The sequence below is a fragment of the Nomia melanderi genome, chromosome 1 (genome assembly GCF_051020985.1).
Source record: "Nomia melanderi isolate GNS246 chromosome 1, iyNomMela1, whole genome shotgun sequence".
In the NCBI taxonomy this organism is placed as follows: domain Eukaryota; kingdom Metazoa; phylum Arthropoda; class Insecta; order Hymenoptera; family Halictidae; genus Nomia; species Nomia melanderi.
Window position 1 is genome coordinate 28,130,758 of NC_134999.1, and position 20,339 is coordinate 28,151,096.

At 30.5% G+C, this 20,339-nt stretch overlaps 1 protein-coding gene across 4 annotated transcripts in view; it reads right to left on the minus strand.

Annotated features, from left to right (window-relative positions):
- LOC116428647 (uncharacterized) overlaps positions 1 to 20,339 on the minus strand; it is a 122,138-nt gene that overhangs the window by 58,291 nt on the left and 43,508 nt on the right. For 3 of the 4 annotated variants that reach the window (XM_031980521.2, XM_031980520.2, XM_031980527.2), the window contains one exon: positions 17,524 to 17,663. The exons of the other annotated variant lie outside the window; for it this stretch is intronic. In XM_031980521.2, the coding sequence (XP_031836381.2) occupies positions 17,524 to 17,535 (12 nt within the window). In that variant the 5' untranslated portion in view covers positions 17,536 to 17,663. The remainder of the gene's footprint in view (positions 1 to 17,523; positions 17,664 to 20,339) is intronic. 4 annotated transcript variants of the gene reach the window in all.

Here is a 20,339-nt window from a genome sequence, read left to right on the forward strand (position 1 = left end):
AATGAAATCAAACAGAACAGAAGCGAGATTCACACAGTTGTAAATTCGATCCTTAATTGCTGTCAATTATGTATTGCCAAGAACAATAGACATTTTAAAATGAAGTATTAATTAAACCTGAAAGTGACGATGTCAAGTAGTAAATATATTGATCCATTCGAGCTAATGCTCGCAGTAACAATAAGTCGCTTACTATTCCTATATTATGCGTATTCCGTATTTTTGTTATGACTTTTCAACAAAGTTTAATGGACCTACGTTTGCATAATATTGGTTTTTTACTTAATATATATATATATATATATATAATTAAATATTAAATTTATATAAATATAATTAAATTAATAAATATATGTATGGAACATAAATGGCAAGCATCATATACGAATGAGTTTTAACGCTAAAGATTATTATTTATATTAAGTTTATTATTAACCCTTTGCGATAAGTGCCGCCACAGTGGCAACATTTAACATTTGTTTTCAAAATCGGCGTTGCCAATATGGCGGCATGATCTTTTTTTCTGAGTGCAGTGTTATTTTACGATCGCGAGGTATTGTAAGTATTTATTATTCTTTACAGTATTTATACTCAACAAAATACATTATCTTCAAAAAATAATTTGTATGTTTTAATATCCATGTATTTATTATAAATCACGTTTAGAAAAATATCTTTAAGAATATATATTTTTGCTTCGACTGTTTGGTACTGCCACCAACACAATGTGTCAATCGTAAAGGGTTAAATGATGACACTTTGCAAATACGTGTTACTGTGATTAGCTCCTTGTGGTCAAATGCTGTTACAATAACGACTACAAGCATTGATATCTAACAGTATCTTTTTCGAGAGTGTCAAAAGACAATCTTTACAATTTTAATATAAATTGTTTTCTAAGATTAGACCCAGTAAGCAGAGAGAAATATGTACTGCTAAAGTAGTTTTATAATAATTATAACAAAAGTGAAAAAATCAATGACAAAAAGATGATTAAAATTTGAAAATATTCTTATGTTAAAATTATAAATGAAGTTTTTCTGTGCGAAACTGTACTTATTTCATCTTTTAAATCGACGACTTGCGTTATGGTAAATGAAGATAATTTGATAAATAATTCATTTGATGAATAATATCATTAATAGTTAATTATTAAATATTAATAATTCATTTCTTGTGGAATATACATACATATAATATAATCCTAGGTTTGATTTTCCGTAGAAACGTGTGCAAATTGAAAGATTTAACGCTACAACGATAAGGTTATTCTAGAGAACTAGTCTTCGATAAAAATATGTTGAAAATGTATTATAATAAAATTTCTTGAAATAATCCATTCGGAATAATATAGATGACTCGGAGATCGCTGATTACGAACGTTTATCTGATGAATTTGTATTGTTTATACATATTAATAAGAAACAAGTGAAAAAATTAACACACGTTAACAAATATCTAAACAATTGCCAATACACCCATCAAATTTTGTAATGCGGTTGTAAACATGTTTGTTTATCACATAAAAAGAAAATATTTGTTTAAATGGATCTAAAAATATTTTTATACGATGAGCAAATCTTCATATATTTCCTTAGATAAATCTTTAAATATTTCATTACACAAATCTAATCTAAATCCAAATCTAATATATATAAAATTTCATTTGTATTTTAATCCGTACTATACATATATGCAAAGTTAAAATCCATTAATTGAACGCTATTGACAGGAAAGGTTCAACGTATGCGTACAAGGATCGATACCATAATAGAAACGCTGTTATGAAGCTGGAACTAAATTACCGGGTTGCACGTTTCCTCTATGAGTAATGTATTAATGACCGTGATGCGTTTTTTGCACACACTTTTCCGCAGAAAGTTTCTCGTTCTAATAAACCAGTTTACTTCAGTTTACCCGGTATAGAAGCCGACACTCTCTCCAGCTGAACCGTAGTTACGATCACAGTGATCACGAATCTACTCGTCCTTTAATAGAAGAAGATAACTAAATCATAAATCTCCATAGAAAGCAGAAGGTCATCGGGTTCAGTAATCAACAACATATGTCTGATACTTACTGCAGTGTAGATATCTACGAAAATAATATCCCACAAAGAGAATGTGGCTATTTATGTATGTATTTAATTGTTATTATTTATGTTTATTAATCCTTTGACCTATAACATCGTGTCAGACTCGTGACAAACATTTTCAATTGAATTTGAGAAATCTAAGTGTTATTGCTTTGTTTAAATATAAATTAAATATTATTTTTCTATTATCAATCGTTAACATTTGAAATAAACGTAGATATAGACTAACTACAACACTTTTTCTTTTTCTAATGAATTATTGACGATAAAGTGGTTGTATCGATCATAGTTAAAAGGAAACCATAGGGAAAAGGGCTAATTGTTATTATTATTTAGATTTATTTAGTTATCATTATTTACATTTATTTGATTACTATCATTTACATTTATTAATATTATTATTTTTTTATTTATTTTGTTAATAAATTTACTTCATTTTTCATTTTTACTACACTTCTGTAATCAGAAATTTTCTATTAAATGAAATAAAATATGTTTTTATTCTGGTTTTCATCAAGTTATTTAGAAAAATAGGAATTTGCACTTATTTGTGAAATCCAATTAGAGAAATGAACCTTTCAATCGAACTAATAGAAAAAGTTAATTCGCAAAGACCAGCAAATACTGTTGAGACATCAGGTGTAATAATGAGATGTGGTCCTTTCACAAGTATCCTTTTATGGACATTGAATAATTATGTTGTACATTCGAAGTTTCGTTACAATATTTGTAATATTGAAGAAAATATTATATTTTCTTTATATTATAACATAGATATAAAAAACATGGAATGATTAGGATGTCAACAGTTGTTGTTAACATAAATATAGTTAGGAATTTTTACCGAATTTTATTTCAATCCACTATATCTTTTCAATTAACCAAAATAAGCTTTCGAAATTTTTGATGTTGTAACAAATAACACGTCTTGCAGACTCCAATTTAAAACGCAATTGATGTGTGCAATTTGATTCATAAAAAAATAAGCAAATGTATCAATCAGTGAAACTAACATTTGATATACACCGACATAGTATATCCATTTAAAACACATATTTGTTATTCAATTGTATACATTATTACAGCATTTGGAAATCTAATTTGACTGTTAATATTTATTATAATATTATATTATTATAATGATATTTATTAATTTATTATAATATTTAATCTTGTAATTATTATTGTTCTTCATATTATCGCAGTAAATATCATAAGAAAAATGTCTGATTGCACTATCTATGTAACATTCCATATGTTTACTACAATAATATTGTTGCTTAATATATTAGCATTGTGTTTTAATGTTCAAATTAGAAAAAGTTCTTCGATTGAAAGGAATGGTTACATGCAATTAGACGTATGTCAAAATAATCTTACATTTTGTTTAAAAATATAATACCTATATTTCTTAAATGAAATATAACATTTAAAAAGATTATTATATTTGCAAGTTCCAATAGTTCATTTAATACTCTACGAGGTTACGTGTATTTCCTGATTCTTCATGTTTCAGTAAATATGAAATGGATTTCGAAATTGTGTTCTGAGACGTGAGAAATGTGGCACTCGCTCGGTATTGCATCCGTGATGCACCAGGAAAAGATGCATTCATAGCTGAGATGATGTGTCGATATGTACGGTACGTAGATCTACTGTATTTCATATACACATGGAACATCCCCTCGGACTCTACCACTTTTATGTAATTTCTATGTACAGGGCGTACAAAGAAAAATATATTCATAAATATATATCAAGTTAACTTATGGAAAATTTTCGTTCTATGCATTCTAAGATTACAGTGATTTATAAAAACAGTTTTAAGTATAAAAAATATTTTCCTTCCTGAAAGTAATAAAATAATATAAACAAAATTAATGTAAGTACAAACGTTAATACAATTCAAATGACTATTATAGAAAGTTTGTTAATATGAGTAAAATATCGAAATATTAAACCCATTTTTCTTTAAATTGTCCACACTATTTAGAAGTAAGTAAACAAATATTATTTAAGTGCTGATAGATTTAATAAATGATCAGGAATGTTTGTATGTTAATAATATTAAATAAATAACACCTAATTATGAATATTTACGAAGATGTATAGGTATAAATTGCATAATTCGTCATTTTAAGCATAACGTTAAATATTACTAATATTCAGCACCATCTTTCCTGTACACCCTTTACATTAATGCGTCTCTTTCCAGGACTTTCTCCCCTTTTAATACCATTTATACTTTTCCTTTTCCGATGCTCCTTTGCCAAGACACTTTTTTCTCGTTTCACTTGTTAATGTTTTTTTTTCCTTTTCATAAAGTTCAACCTTCTTTCCGCTCTACATTGCATGTCTTTGTCGCACGATTATTATTTATACCTTACTTCCTGCAGAGCAGTTGTTTCCTCTGGCGATTCAAGTTTTTCTCATTTCGTATCGGATAAACAATTACTCGAACCCCTCTTTGGCGGTACAAGTCTTTCTCGTTTCACGTTTGATAAACAATTTTATCTTTTTTAATGCTGTCATTAATTCCATGTTTTATTTTCCTCTTCATTTCTTGGTTTAATATCGTTACTTCTGTGCACTCTTACATATCCCTTTATTAAATGTGCCATCTATTTTTATCACTTGAATGTTCTGTTGATTATATCTTTCGTGATTGTTATTCTTGAATAAGAAAGTCTAAAATAAAAATAAAAATTCTTAACCCTTTGCCCTATGATTTATTTCTCAACTGTACTTGATAAAACAACTTTATCGTTAATAATTTAGTAAAAAGAGAAAAAAATGTTATATTTATTCTGTATTTACGTTTACTACAAATATCAAAGATTAATAATGGACAAGTAATATGTCATTTATGTTCAAAACAAATGAATGAAATCTAGATTTGTCGAATTCAATTGAAAATTCTCATCACCAGTCTGAGATGTTATAAGGCAAAGGGTTTAAGATTTGGATAATTTAGTGAAGGACAAAAATAAGAAGTTTCGTTTTGTTATTCGTTTCTTTTTCATTTCTATCCTTTATTAAATTATCCTAACCAATCTTTAAGACTTTTTATTGACGAGACAAATGGAACGTGGCATTAACTATAATTTAACACATGACTGACGATCGCTGCGAGTCATTTTGATTCATAAAAATATAATCAAATCTACCAACCACTGAAATTAACATTCCACATGCACCGACATAATGCATCACTTTAAAACACATACTTGTTATTCAATTATACGCATTGTTACAGAGAGACATACATATATACACGTACATATCGCATCAGCTTAAATCATAGTTAAATCACTTCCATTTCAATCAGCACCGTAGTTGTCGCGACGCAAATGCACATCGCTTTAGAAAAGGGTAAGTATCAGCGAAGTTCACCAAACGGTATTTTCAACTCTTGTCAAATCACCATTGGACTTAGGGTTCTAGAAGTTAATTTATTACGAAACATTTTTAGCAAGCACGCTTCTAGAGTCCTAGCTCCTAATTCAATGGAAACTGACGTGTCATAAACCTTCAGATCTGACACAGCAATCAATAGATCCGCTAACCGTATCTTCTTCTTGGCTCCATTGACTCCGCGTGACACCTTAAACGCATTTTCATCCCTACCAGAATGCAATAAAGGAAGTAAGTCTTCTCGTATGGTCAACCAACTACGAGGTATGACAAAAATGTGAAAAAAATAAGGACATTCGAGGTGTTACTCGTAAAAGCATTTATGACTCGCGAATGTAAAATTAACCCCTTGTCCTACGATTTATTTCTCCACTATGATCGATACACCTACTTTATCATTAAGAATTTATTGGGAAAAAGAAACGAATTTAGGAGTATTCTATGGCCATATCTACTAAAGTATAATACTTAGTAATAGAGGAATAATGTTTAATTTAAATTCAAGAGAATCGAGTAATATTTATGCTTATTAAATTCTGTTTAAAATGTTTATCACCAATTCAACACGTTGTTATAAGGCAAGTGATTAATGATAATTGCTGTTGATAAGTCCTGGGACAACTCAGAAACTGTCACTTATATGATTATTATGTCAAGGCAGAGATTGGACTCTCGGGAAACGAGATTTTTATTCAAAATTATGTTCTTTTGAGTATTTTTTTTATTTGAAGTGGAGAATTAATTTCACGATCGCAATTTTAGAACTATACATGTCATTTTGAAGGTTGTAAAAACTAACAGCAGTGTTTCTAGAAATAGGAACAAGGTTTTCTTTTCTGTATGGGTTCTCAAGGCAGCCACACTGAAAGCGATAAAGTCGATTTATAGATAAATTCGCAATAAAAGTGTCTACGTTCTGTTTCGATATTTTTCTGACATAGGTCCTTCATATATTTATATAGATTTGTTAACCTTCTTAAAAATTAATTCAGTGTACGAGGAATAGATTTTAATTCAACAATAGTCGATGCTTTATTTATGTTAATTTTTATTACACTTTTGCTCTGTTTTCTTTCGTACCGTTGTCGTTAATATTTTACTAAAGAGATAAAAAAATTCATTGCACGTATATTTTTATTGCAAAATATAACAGTTAAAGAAAACTACTATATTGAATTTAAAAGAATTCCCAACGAATTAAATAACTTTTATATTTCTTAACACTAGAATTATCAATCAAAATATCCGCTTTCAATTTTCTTATTCATTTTTATTTTTAAAAAACGAATAGTTCCACTCGAGTACAATAATAAATACCTTAAGAAACCGGAAGAAATCCATTATTACAATTTTCAATCATATTAAATACTCGATAATTCCGATATTAAATTCTACTTAAAACCTTTACCAAAAATATAACAAAACATCGTGAAGAAACAGATTAACTAATTTATCTCCACGATTTTTATCCAATTACCTATACAAGCAATTATACGTAATACAAGTGTGCACGAAATGTAGCACATAATTTCTTCTCGACATTTGCGTACAATGGAGGATCTGTTACAAATGAAAATGGTCGTCCGTTATGAGAGGGTTAATTCGCTAACGAGCAGCAACATATTACGAGCAAGGATTATTCAAGCATCTTGACTGTGATTAGCGTTGCAGCGTACACTTTCAATATCTTCGCTAGAATTTCTTGGTTCCTTCCGTTCTCTCCTGCTTTCGCTATCTTTCCATTTCACCGCGAATCTACTGAATTTCTCCTCTGATTCACTGTTCCGTTCCCTTTCGACCTCTCGATCTTACTCATTATTCCACTCCATTTCCCTTTCTTCTTCGCTGATTTCCTTTCTTTCACGTTGTTTCCTTTTCTTCTTCGCTAATTTTCTTTTATTTACCCTTTTCTCTTTTATTACGCCCTTATATCCTTCATCCTTTCCTTCTCTTCTCCTCTTTTATTTTCTTTCTCTTTTTCTTCGTCTCCACTACACGTTTTTTCACCGTCCTCGTCCTTTCTTCGTTTCATTATTTTCTCTGCCCTATTTCGTTCGCATCGCATCATATCCCCTTATAACCCCCTCGCCAAGTCAAATGGGCTACAGCTGTAGAATCGCGTTGCCCGACTTCCTTAATTTGCATGCTAATAGAGGCACAGATGAATCGCGGATAATTAAAGGCCCATTGTTGCGCGTGGAAGAGCGAGCTCGCGTAACCCGAGCGTGAAAATTTTCCGACATTCCGGTGGCTACACTTTCGCTCGGCTTCAATGGCCGACGGGCTAAGGGTTCGGGTCACTCGCAATTATTTCGCGATTGGAACAACTGGCGAGGAATCGATTGTACATACTCGTTTGCTGATGGTTCATTAGACATTTGAATTCGACACTTTGTGGAGCGAAGTGTTCTCGTTACTTGACAGTTATTGTTAGCCAACCGTCTACAAGCACCTATAAGCATAACCTTTTTCGTTAACTTGAATTGAACTTATTCAACAGATTTGATTAGAAATTGTGTTTCATAAAAGCAAGAGAAATATTTAATGAATTGCAGATAGCCCCAGTTTAAGACTTATTCAAGGATAAACTAAACTGCAATGGCAATGCGTTGCTAAGGGAAAAGTAGATCTTCCCATTCCATTGGTTAAGAGTTAATGCTAGATTCAAAGGCATTTATTGTATTGTTTATAATACATTATTTATTGTTTATACAGTTTATTTTATTGTACCTGGAATAATAGGGACCCATTCGTATATACTGGTTCACGAAAGTACTTACAATATGGAGAAAACCATTAGCGTAATAAAATCATTCTATTTCATTGTCAGATGTATATTGTTCGATATCAATGAGATTTATACACAAATCTACTTATGTAAATATCATATGCACAAGAATTTCAAAATATTTATTGGTCTATCCATTTCTGTTGTATATCATATTTTAAATACTTCCTTATACCCCAGTATAGATGGTGGTAGTTAAAGTCAACAAAATAGAAGATTAGGATACGTATTTCTGTAGGTAATTGTAACAATTAAAATTGACATAAACCTTTGACAAATAATGTCTATGAAAATTAATATGTGTTAGATTGATAGGTTTCGTAAATCTAGTGTTAAGAACTTCAGAATGTTAATTACAAAGCAACGTTCTTATGTTTCTCTGAAGTATTTTTGTATTTTATATTACGTGTAGTTATATTTGTCAATAATATATCAAATTTATAATTGTAGTATTAACTCATGAAACTTCTAACCACGATTAAACCGAATTTATGCTAATTGGTGTTTGAAATTCGTACATTAGAAAGAAACAATTTACGTGCTTTAGTGAATATTTCGACAATCTTGTTTTCAAATTGTACTTTCATGTATATAGAATGATTGTGATATTATGAATAATTGAAGCGGAAAATGAACAACTTCATAGCGGTAGAAATAAAATTGATATAAAATGCGCGTGTTTTGACATAAAACAGCAAAGTATTAACGTTTCGAGATTTGAAATGTTCTTCGTTTCTCACTGTGGAATTTGCATCGAAGTTTCTTAATTTAGTACAGAATTACGTTCAATCAACTGCATTATCCGCGACTATTGAATAATTAGAACATGTTTACACTTCCGACCGAACTTATTTACGTTACGAGCTAATGAAAGAGGCCGATATTTAATCGATGTTGTGTAATCTTCGTCAGTTTGGTTACATGGTGCAATTTACTTAATTACTTTTTTTTTAATACCACTTGCTTGTTAGTACAAAGTATACTTCCGCCTGTGTAGAAATTCATTAGAGTTCTTTCTATGAGAAATATCAAGAAAAACTGAGACCATTTTATGAAACTTATACCTATTAAATTCATTTATTACTAGACTGTGAATTTCTATGCATTCATGAGAAATATTAAAAGTATAGAATTGTATAAATTGCACACAATACCAAAAAAAAGTATACATAGGTATATAAAATAGTAGTTATTTTTATGTATCAGAACGTACGACCGTGTATTATCAAGTGAACTATCTCACGTCTGCCAGATTTTATATCTTGCATTGATCGATACTGATAGAAACTGATTCACGCACGCAAACACGATAAACGTACATTTTTACGAGTGGCACACAGTAAACACATCTGGCATTGCTGTAATCATGAACAGTATTCATTTGGTGCGAGCTTTGAAATCAAATTAATGTTAAAATTATTTAAAAATATAGTGGTGGCAACTTTTTCTTAAAAATCCAAAAAACGAATAATAACAATAGCATAGAAATATACACCACTTGTTTTACAATTTTGAAATAAAATTTTATTGTATTTTTAATTATTCTTACTGACAATGTTTGCCAACAATTTTTACTAAAAAAGTACTACAATAACCTCTAAAGATTCTGAAAATATCACTCTTATCCCTTTGTATTCAAGAGGAGACTTTCATTCACCACTTGATCCGACAGAATAAAAACATAAAGTGTAATATTTAATATTAAACTTTCTATAATGTATCACTACGTGAACTATCGAAATAAAATAATTTTTTTCCTTAACTTACGTGTAAATTATGATTGAGTTAGTTTCAACAAACATCGTCTATATATCATCAGAAAGTGTTGAATGTTTCTAGCGAAAACTTTTGAATGCAAACAGTTAAGATATATAACATGTATACATACAGTAAATCATAAAAGTATTCATACCTCCTGAATACAAGTTTCAAAGTTCTTATTAAGAGGAATATATATTACAGTTATAAAGGTTTTAGACTTATATAAACTTTAATTACGTAAAATTAAATTTTTGTTATATTGACATGTTGTTTTGCAATAATTCATATATAAGTTTGAAAACTTTGTAATTCCAACATACATTCCTATTGATAACAACTTTGAAACTTCCATTATAAACAAACGTTAATCGTTTAAATTCGGCAGTTCAGGATAACTACGAATACTCTTGTGACTCAGTGACTTACAAATCAATAAAAGTTGTATAAAAAAAGTGAATAGATATAAAAAGAAGCAATTTCCACTATTTAATATATAAAACTTGAGTGGTTCTTCAAGTGAGTCATCTGTCTGTTGGGGAGTGTAGCTTCCCCCTTGCGACGTTTCTAAAAATCTTTAAGGTCGAAGGTAACTCTAGGTCTGAGGGCTGTAGCTGGCCGGCTTCATAAAAGAAGCTTTCGTTTATGATCCCGCTGGGTTTACCGCCTCGCTATGTCGTTACATGGATGTATAAATTTCACGATTGGATGGTTCGACGCTGAGCTAACAGCCTCGTGATTAATACGTGAGGGAACTATATAGTCACGTGTCGAAAAAATGTTACAGTTATACAGAGCGTTCCAGTTAACTGGAAATGCAGGAGTGTCTCGTAAACCGTGGAAGATATGAACAAAACTGTTATTACGAGAGTCCCCTGGTATGAAGGCCGATTGAACTCAGTTAACCCTTTCGCCCCGAATGGCGCACATAGGTATAATTTAATTTTATTCAAAACGAATTTACAATTTTAACAAAAAGAAAAATCAATTCAATTTAATTACATTTTTAAGATTCTTTTATTTTATTATTAGTAGAAGCGTTAGTCTGCGTGTATGTTTGAAACAGAAACAGTTATGTCCGTCCATCACGATTGCACAAATCTACAAAATATATAACATGGAATTGATATACCACGAACATTTTAAATAATCGGAAAGCTAGAAAACCCTAGATAGAGGAAAAATTGTACCATACCCGAATCTTCGCTTATGACTGACAGTTTAAGCACTCATCAGCTGTCATTACATGTGTTTTGGTTGATTAATGTACAGTAGTAAGGTTTCTTTCACAAAATGAATATTAAAAAATACATATTATAAAAGGGTTAAATAGACTGCTATTATACCTTCAGTCTTTGATCCTGCAACTTTATCGTAGTCATTTCTTTCAGGATTAATCAGTTAGCTGTTTCTGACGAGTCCAAAAACAATTCACTGGTTAAGGGAATTTTCATTGCTCTTGCACGGTTAGATATTATCAATACTCCCAAATGTAATTGTGGTTATAATGTATAAAATCTTAATCATGTAGTTTAGCAGTGTCCCATTCTAAACACTCAGAGAGTTGTCTTACTGGACAAACTGAGCAAATACCAACTAAATTCACCATTAAATATTATATCGCTGCTCCACAGGCCGAATATTCAAGCGTGTCAACTTATACATCAATTTTTAGAAAAATGCAATCTAAGAGTATAAATTTCAAGTATAGCTTTATAATTCTTTTCTGAAAGTTTCAATTAAGCTTTAAATAAAAAAAAATCAATATCAAGTTTACTATAAAAATTCCCTAACAACGAGTGCAAAGTATTTAATTCAACAAATAGATATTATTTACATATGTACATGTCACGACTATGGGGACCCTCGGAATCTTCACGTTTAAAATTTCTATTAAAAACATCTTCCTCAAGTGTGAAGAAGGTTTTTACGGTCACCCAAGAAAGTTTTAGCAGTTCGCTATCTCTTGTCCGCAGGCTTCAAGGGGAAGCTAATTTAGAAGGTAGATGTTTTGCAGAACGCTGGGCCAGGCGTTAATTCCTTAAGCTTATGATACCTTTTGTCGACCGCTGGACTCAAACCTCAAGCTAACCACTATTTATGGTATTACTGGGTTTGCTACTTTGCTAAGTCGTTACCGTCCATTGTACCCGCGACGTGTACTACGAAAAAGGATGCAGAGGAGACTGTAATAAATAGGAAACTACAGTTGGCGCAATGCCTGGACGTCTGTAACTGTGTAAATAAATGTTATTTATAACAATTTTAACGGTAACGCTTTCATGGGATATAAATACTGCGGATAGGTGTAGCTAAGATCAAACCATTATAGAATTTAACCTGTTTCATAAGTTAATTTTAAACAAATGTTTCAAATAACTATAAAATGTAATAAATAACATAAAGAAAATACCGCTGACATTTAACTCCTTGCCCTATGATTTCTTTCTGAACTGTGATCAATCTCACTACTTTGTTATTAAGAATTAATTGAAAACAAGAGAAAATTCCAGTCTTATTCTATGTTCAACGCGTACTCTAAGGTATAATCATCGATAATAGAAGAATAATATGTAATTTGCATTCAAACAAATTGAATAAAATATATGTTTATTAAATTCTATTTGAAATTTTCACCACGAGTTTGACATGATATTGAAGGACGAGGCGTCAACACTAGGTTTACGAACATTTATTGTACAATTTATTCCCAAAAAGATTGATGTTCGTTCGTTTAGATCTTGGAAATTAGATATTCAAAGATATATTATTAGGAAACATATTCCCACAATTGCGCCCATCCAAACCGACGTAAACATTTACCAAAGAATGTTTAAAATTCAATATGTGTCAAGTTGACGCGTGCCGTGAACCTACATAGTGTTTTAATCGTGTAGATAATTTAACTCGGATTTCTGTTTATTGGAATAAATATTCGTAGAGAATTGTTCCAGTATTCGTGGAGAAATGCTGAATATTTTTTCCGTGCAGGAAAAGTGATGATTCTCTTATCACCGATCAGACAATACAGTTTGTGCCGTCGATAAAATTAGAGTATCCTACTCGTAAAAATATTTTCATAGCCCAACGCCTCTGTTTCATCGCAAATTTACGCTTTTAGACATTCTTCAGCATCGGTTAAACGTCCAATAACAGTTAACGGTATTCCAGGATTCGCGAAGTAAATTCTCTATAAACCCTTACCGTTAGAAGCCACTCGTACGCTCGACGCGATCAAATTGAACGTTCATCATACCTTTTATGAAACTTTGCACGTTTAATGAAGCTTGGAATTTTTATTGTCAATAAATAGTAACAGAAATAATCACCTTTCGTACGTCGAAAATGTTCGCAGATTCTTCGCGAAACGATTTCATTCAAAATAATATACATTTTAGATTCCGTTGAATTATTTTTCTGTTTAATTACTCCACCCAAATCATTAATTACTCCGTTTGAATACACTGGAAACAGTTTTATGTAAATATTTTAACGGTATACACGAAATACTATTCTTCTATTAATTACAATTTTATGTATACTTTCATAATGGTAAATATTGTTTATAGATCATACAATTTTTATTTAGAATCACTTAAAAATAAACTGAAGGAGACCTATAAGTTGTGATTGTATTTAAAAATTGAAATTTGAGCGTGGTATCTGTTTATAAATATTAATTTTTATTATCATTAACTTTACAGTTCACCAATGTTGAAAAGTGTGCACCTTTACATCACGTAGCTTCAGTTAATCATTTTTTACCTTCAGATGAGCTAACAAAAATAACAAAAATAACTATACTATAGTATCTACAGGTAAGTATAATGCATCATAGGAAACACTATACACCGAGTAAACACATGCTAATATAAGTATTTATGTGCAAATTACTTTAGCTTCTGTTGCATAATAAAAACGCAATTTATGATAAAAAATCTTAAAAGTATTAAAGAATACAATTTCAAGTAATGCTCATTTAAAATACAAAATATGCATCGAATTGAAAGAATCTCCTTCCATGGAAGCTAAGCATCGGATAAATAAACTTTTCGCCAAACTTTTGATTTATTCACGCATAACAAATCACCTCTTGCCCGGTTATACGATAACTTCGGATGTATCCCGCATATATCATAGTATAAACTTTGATTTATAGCGTGACTAATGTACTTCCTAATACGATAACTAATAATTCAGTATAATACTCGTCATAATTTTGGCATTGAAGAAATTAAGTAGCTCATAAATAACTAACTTTCCTGTATCTTCGCCATGCGTTATTAATGTTCGGATCAATTGAAGAAACGAGTCTATGAAAAAGAAGAAAGCAATACGTATACCATATTAGAACAAGAAATCGTACCATAAAATAGTACAGTAATTAAATCTATAAATCCCAAAATAGCTCAAGTCGATCAATCAACATTTCGAGAAAATAAATGTTTCTTTTCATCTTCGTTCATTCATTTTCTACTTTGTTGATTCTTGCTGCAAGCATTGGCTACACATACATATTCATTACATGCATATTTTTAACATTATTAAATTCCTTTGAGTAAGCTGAAAACAGTTAACCTGTCAGCTGTGGAATTTATTTTAAAAAATCTCTCGTTTCACGTGTAATAATATCGAAAAATGAAGTGTGCACGCTAAAACTACTGGACGAGTCATATTGATCCACTTCGCAATTTTTGTTTTGCAAGTATTTAAATTATCAAGGTGTGCTTGCAAAGGATTTTTAATTAAATTTGTGTATTTGTACAGATACAAGGCTAGATTAGAAATAAGTCATTCTAATTGCTCGGTACTTTTAGTGTAAATGAAAAACCAAAGGAAAACAAAGAAAAGTTATATGTTTATCCGAAAAAATCAAGAATTCATCGTTGAAAGAATTAGTATTTATCATGTCAAGCTTTACTATGACGTGTATCATCGTCAAACGTTAACTGGTTAAATCACTAACTCACATGGGTAACGTTAAAAGTGGATTTATGCTGATTTGGAATTCACAGCTTCAAATGTTAAATATTCTCCACGATGGTTTTCAACCTTACTCGGAACTACAATTCAACCCGGTAGCTGGAATTACTCTCTACGATACACGGCTCGTATAAAGTATGTCGGAACACCGATTATCGCGCGACTGCAATAGAGTGATTGTACGTTTGAACGAATAGAATGTGTGCGTGTTTCACTGGACAATGAAAGTAACAAGGAGAGAGTGATAAAAGAGAAAGTCTTCTACCATCAGATGGATAATAAGTACACTTCGACGTGATTACAACCTTTTTTGTCAAATTGCATGATATATCATTGCTGGCTTAATTTCTTTTCAAGTCTTCCACTTCGGTGCTGTCACTGAAACAGCAGATACGGTCTGATGACAAATTATTCTATGATAATCAGCTATGTGAGACACATAATGTTAGCAAATTTTTGTAGATAATGTGGAATAATGTACAGTTTAATACATTTTTAGTATACAGGGTATTCATTACTAAACATCGTTTTTATTGAAAATGATAGGTACAAAAAAATAAGTAAGGAAGAAATTGTACAGTTTCGAGAAACAAGAATGACCGATTTTTTAAATGAAATGGTATATATTTCTTTATGTCATACGAAAGCTTCTATTAAATTAATTAAAACTGTCTGTTTATACTCATGTGATTGATTAATATATTTATTTTTGTAAAAATTGCTTTGTTTAACATAATTGTACTAAGTTGTCCCAAAAGTTTCTTTCGTGGCTTACACATAAACATTTAGTCTTGTAGAAATTAAAAAAAATAACCATATAAAGCTTCCAAAAAATGAAAAAAGCCAATCGGTCTGACTTTATTAACACGATATAAAATAAAATACTGTGCATCCATAGCATATTAACTCTTAACACACCAATGCCGCCATATAAGCGACACTTTTACTTATTGAGTCCAATGCCGCGTATGTAGTGGCAAAAATCAATTTATTATTTTTATCACTGTTATTGTTGTAATATTTACATTTAACACGTTAAATATTGTGCTAGGTCACTTCTGTGAATTTGTTTCCGCTTGTTATCTATGATACGGTGTTTTTATATCGGCAAGTAAATTTGAAATACTTCCGGTCCGTTAAGGGTTAATAAAACGACAGAAACTTCTAGGGCAACCTAGTAAATTTTCGAGGATCTTGGAGATTATGAATAAATTATATTGGAATATCAAAGTTAAATTTGTAGGTTTGTTTCTCACAAAGTGAGGGATCCTTGAGCAGTGACCCAACAGGGCATGGATGCGGAATATGTGCATCATGTTTGCAGGAGTTGCACATTTCAGAGGAAATCCTAATTTGCTACTGGCTCTTCCACGTTCCTGACTATGCATTTTCTTCAAAGGGATGTTTAGAAGGAGAATTCAAGTTTGTTTGTTAATAAACTTTCGGGGCACTGGTATTTAGATTTATTAATTTTACGTTGGTAAACTAACGCATGAAATTTTGAAATGATCACTTTTCCTTAATTAGTACAAAAGTAAGTTTAGTAAGTTAAGTAAGTTTTAAATAATCATGTATGTCACGAAGACAGTAATAATTTGAGTCTTTTTATTGAATATTTCTTTTATTAAAACACGATTCTCATTAGGACTTTAAATGGCATTTCACGAAATTTAGTCCTACAGGTTAATCTGTTCCAGAATAAATGTGCATAGGAATTTTATTCATATTTCATCTGAATCTGTCAGACGTTTTAGTTTATTCCAGTCCGTTTTAATTTATAGAACAATTTATTCTTGAACCTCACACTTGCCCTGTATATTTAATAAGAATATCTATTTCGTGTAATTTTATTCAACACGTATAAGTTTCCACTTAAACGTTTTAAAAATAAAAACTTTGAGAAAAGTTGAACACTTAGTGTGCTTAATTAGGAACTTGAATATTTTAGTATATTAATTAGGTACGGAGAGTGGGTACATTATTCATTTTGTGTCTTTATTAGCGTTGGAGAGATGATGGAGAAAGGTAGCCTATTAATGTGAAACGATACTACCTCTTCGTGCAGTTTGAAAGAAATTGAATGATAAGGTCTAACAGCTCAGACGTATGTATATGTTCAATAGCTGCGAAATTATTAAAGTGAACCATTTCTCACGATCAGTAATAGCTTTTACGTACGTTGACGTGGAGGATTTTCAATACTAATGGTACTTTGAGAGTTACTTTTAAAATATGCTCATAAAATCGTACAAAAGAATAAATGATAACATTTTCAAAGATCCAGCTTCATAATGCTCAGAAGCACATGCATAATGTTTCGTGCACTTAAATACATCGTAAGATCAATTTCCAACTGAACCTGTTTTATAGAGCATTAATAAAGGGTACACGCTGCTATTAAAAAATACATTTGCGTTAATAATAATTAAAACGACGTAGCAACTAAATATTATAGTAATCACATAGCACTTTTTAGTACCCTTACCTTAATGCTCATGCGTGAAGAATGATGGGAAAGGGCGCAATTGCATCCTGCAAGTGCATCGTTGTATTTCTGAGAATAATGGTAACATGGGAACTCAGACTTCTTCAAAATCAACTTCTTCCTTTAGCATTTTTCTTCATCTAAAACCGAAAGAAGAAAGAAGATCCTATAATAAGTGCATATGAATTTTTAATAAGTTTGTAATTACATCTTGCACTTTTAATTTTTCAAGTAGACTAAGTCTCAAATTTCATAGGTAATTTGGAGGAAGTCAAGATCAAAATAAAATTTATCATCTTTGATTTATATTCATATACTTAATTTATACGTAAAACAATGGGAAACTCGTTTTTCTTTTCTATAGCAAAAATTCCTTTTTCCCGATTATATTAATTATTCACGTTTATTGAATGTATCTACATTTATTTATATTATAATTTGTTCTTTAAATTTAAGAAAGGAAGTATAATTTAATTTTTAATTATAATACATAAAATTCTAGATACTTTATATAAATCTGACAAGTGATTCAAGTGATCAATGATATGCTACAGGAAATTAGATCAACACTATTTTAAAAAAACACAGCTTTGAAAATTTTGCCTATAAATTATTTTCTAAGTTTAATCATTTTTTCTTAGTCCTCCTATAATAATTATAAAAGTAATTATAGGGAAAATCGAAAAGTCAACTGAAGAAAATGATTAAACTTAAAAATTAATTTTAAGTTAAAACTTTAAAGGGTGTCATTTAATTTCAAAACATTTTAACCATTCATATCAAGAAATTTTTGCTAAAATTTTCCGAATAAAACTCTGTGTTTTAATGATATAAGAACATTACAACATGTGTATTAAAACTGCGATAATTATTTTTGTAATTAATATACAATATAATATATAATCTAGTATTTTAATAGTGTGAACTTAATTAAATAATAATATTGTTAGAAGATTTCTAACATGGTTTAATAAATATAAATGTCACTTAGTTCTTTTGAATTTAAATGAAACATTATTTTCCTTATCAGCAATTTATGTGATTTAAAGTAAATCTAGAGATAAAGCATGGAATTTTTTGTTTTACTAGTCCATCATTAACGATTAATAGTTCTAACAAGTGCAACTGTGAAATTAGATCGCAAGGAAAGGGGTTAAAAAAGAAGTACATACAACTTCACCTGTTAACTGTGGAATTTAATTTGAAAAATCTCTCATAACGCTCGCAATGAAATCAAAGAATGAAGTGTATACTTGCCTAACGCAGGCCAAGTACACTTGTAATATATTCTAACGAAAAGCTAAAGCAAAACGAAGAAAAATTACATGTTTATCTGAAAAAATAAATAATTCATCGTTGAAAGAATATACTACACGTACCAGCACATATATATTACTATTTCCACTTTAACCAGCTAAATAATTAGTTATAAAATGAAGATAAACAAATTAGACGAGCAATTTGTTTAGTTAAAAACTTAAACAAGAGGAAAGAGAAAAACTGATAAACTGATTAATCGGACAATATAAGAATTGATAGAAAGTTAACTGGACCAAAGAAAATATAAAATTTTCAATCAAATTTTAAAACCGGTCATTTGATCGGTCGCGGTACGTTTAGTATTAAACTGTATTGTATGGGAATTAAGAATACACATGTACAAATCTGTCGAGTGATTCGGTGACATGCTAGCAAATTTCTGTTACTTGTACTGTCTTGTCCACGTCACCAGAGGCTGCGGTACAAAGATCAACGGTTCGTGACCACCTGTTCCACGATGATGTTCCATTGTTGTTCGTGGCATGACAGAAGCCGCAATTGTTCGTAGTATGGCATTTTGCCGGATACAGGATGCAGCAACATGCTCCATCAACTTTCCCGACGTCTTTTATCATCAAGACACTCGGGGATTAGCGAAACTTTAATGCTGATTAGACACCAGAAGACCCTCAATGAAACGTAAAACACGTAATCATGAGTTTTTTTGCACAAACCAAACGCCTGTGGCAAAAAGTGCGCACAGTAAATATTGGAAAATCGAAATTGGAATTGAAGTCGTGAATTATAAAACAGTACAATTTCACTATTACATCAGTTAACTACGTTTGACGAGTATGCACGTCATTTTAAAGTTTGAAGTGATACTAATTGTTTCAACGATGAATTCTTTATTTTTTCAGATGAATACGCAATTCCTCTTTGTTTTACTTTGGATTTTTATTAAAATATACTCTATGTATTTACATTCGTCCTGCGTTTGACGAATACATACTCCGTTCTTTTATTTTATTGGGCGCAGAACGAGAGATTTTTCAAACTCAATTCCACAGTTAACAGGTTGTCCATTTGAATACTCAATACCCGCAAACAAAACGTTCCGTGTGGACGAAATATTCTGTTGGTCATCTGAAAATTCATGAATTCTGTTAATTCACACAATTAGTTCAGTTGTAATTAACCCTTTGTACTCCAGAAGCGTTCCGCGGGAAATATTCAACATTTTCAAATGAGATACAGACGACATTTTCTGAAACTAACTTGACGAGAAATCGCACGTAAATTGAGGAATAAAACTGTTTTATTCCAATGTTTCACATATTTAAGCGTCATACAAAGATTTGTATTATATATCGAACTTTACAATTTAACATAGTGGATCACTATTCTAAGATAAATTTAAAAAATAATATCTTTGTACAAACAAAAATCTAAAAATTATTTTAGGTAAGTGTCAAAAATTTCAAATAAAATATACCGAATTTTAGGCAAAATATTGTTTTCAGTTGTAAATACATATTTGTTTTACAGTAATAGTA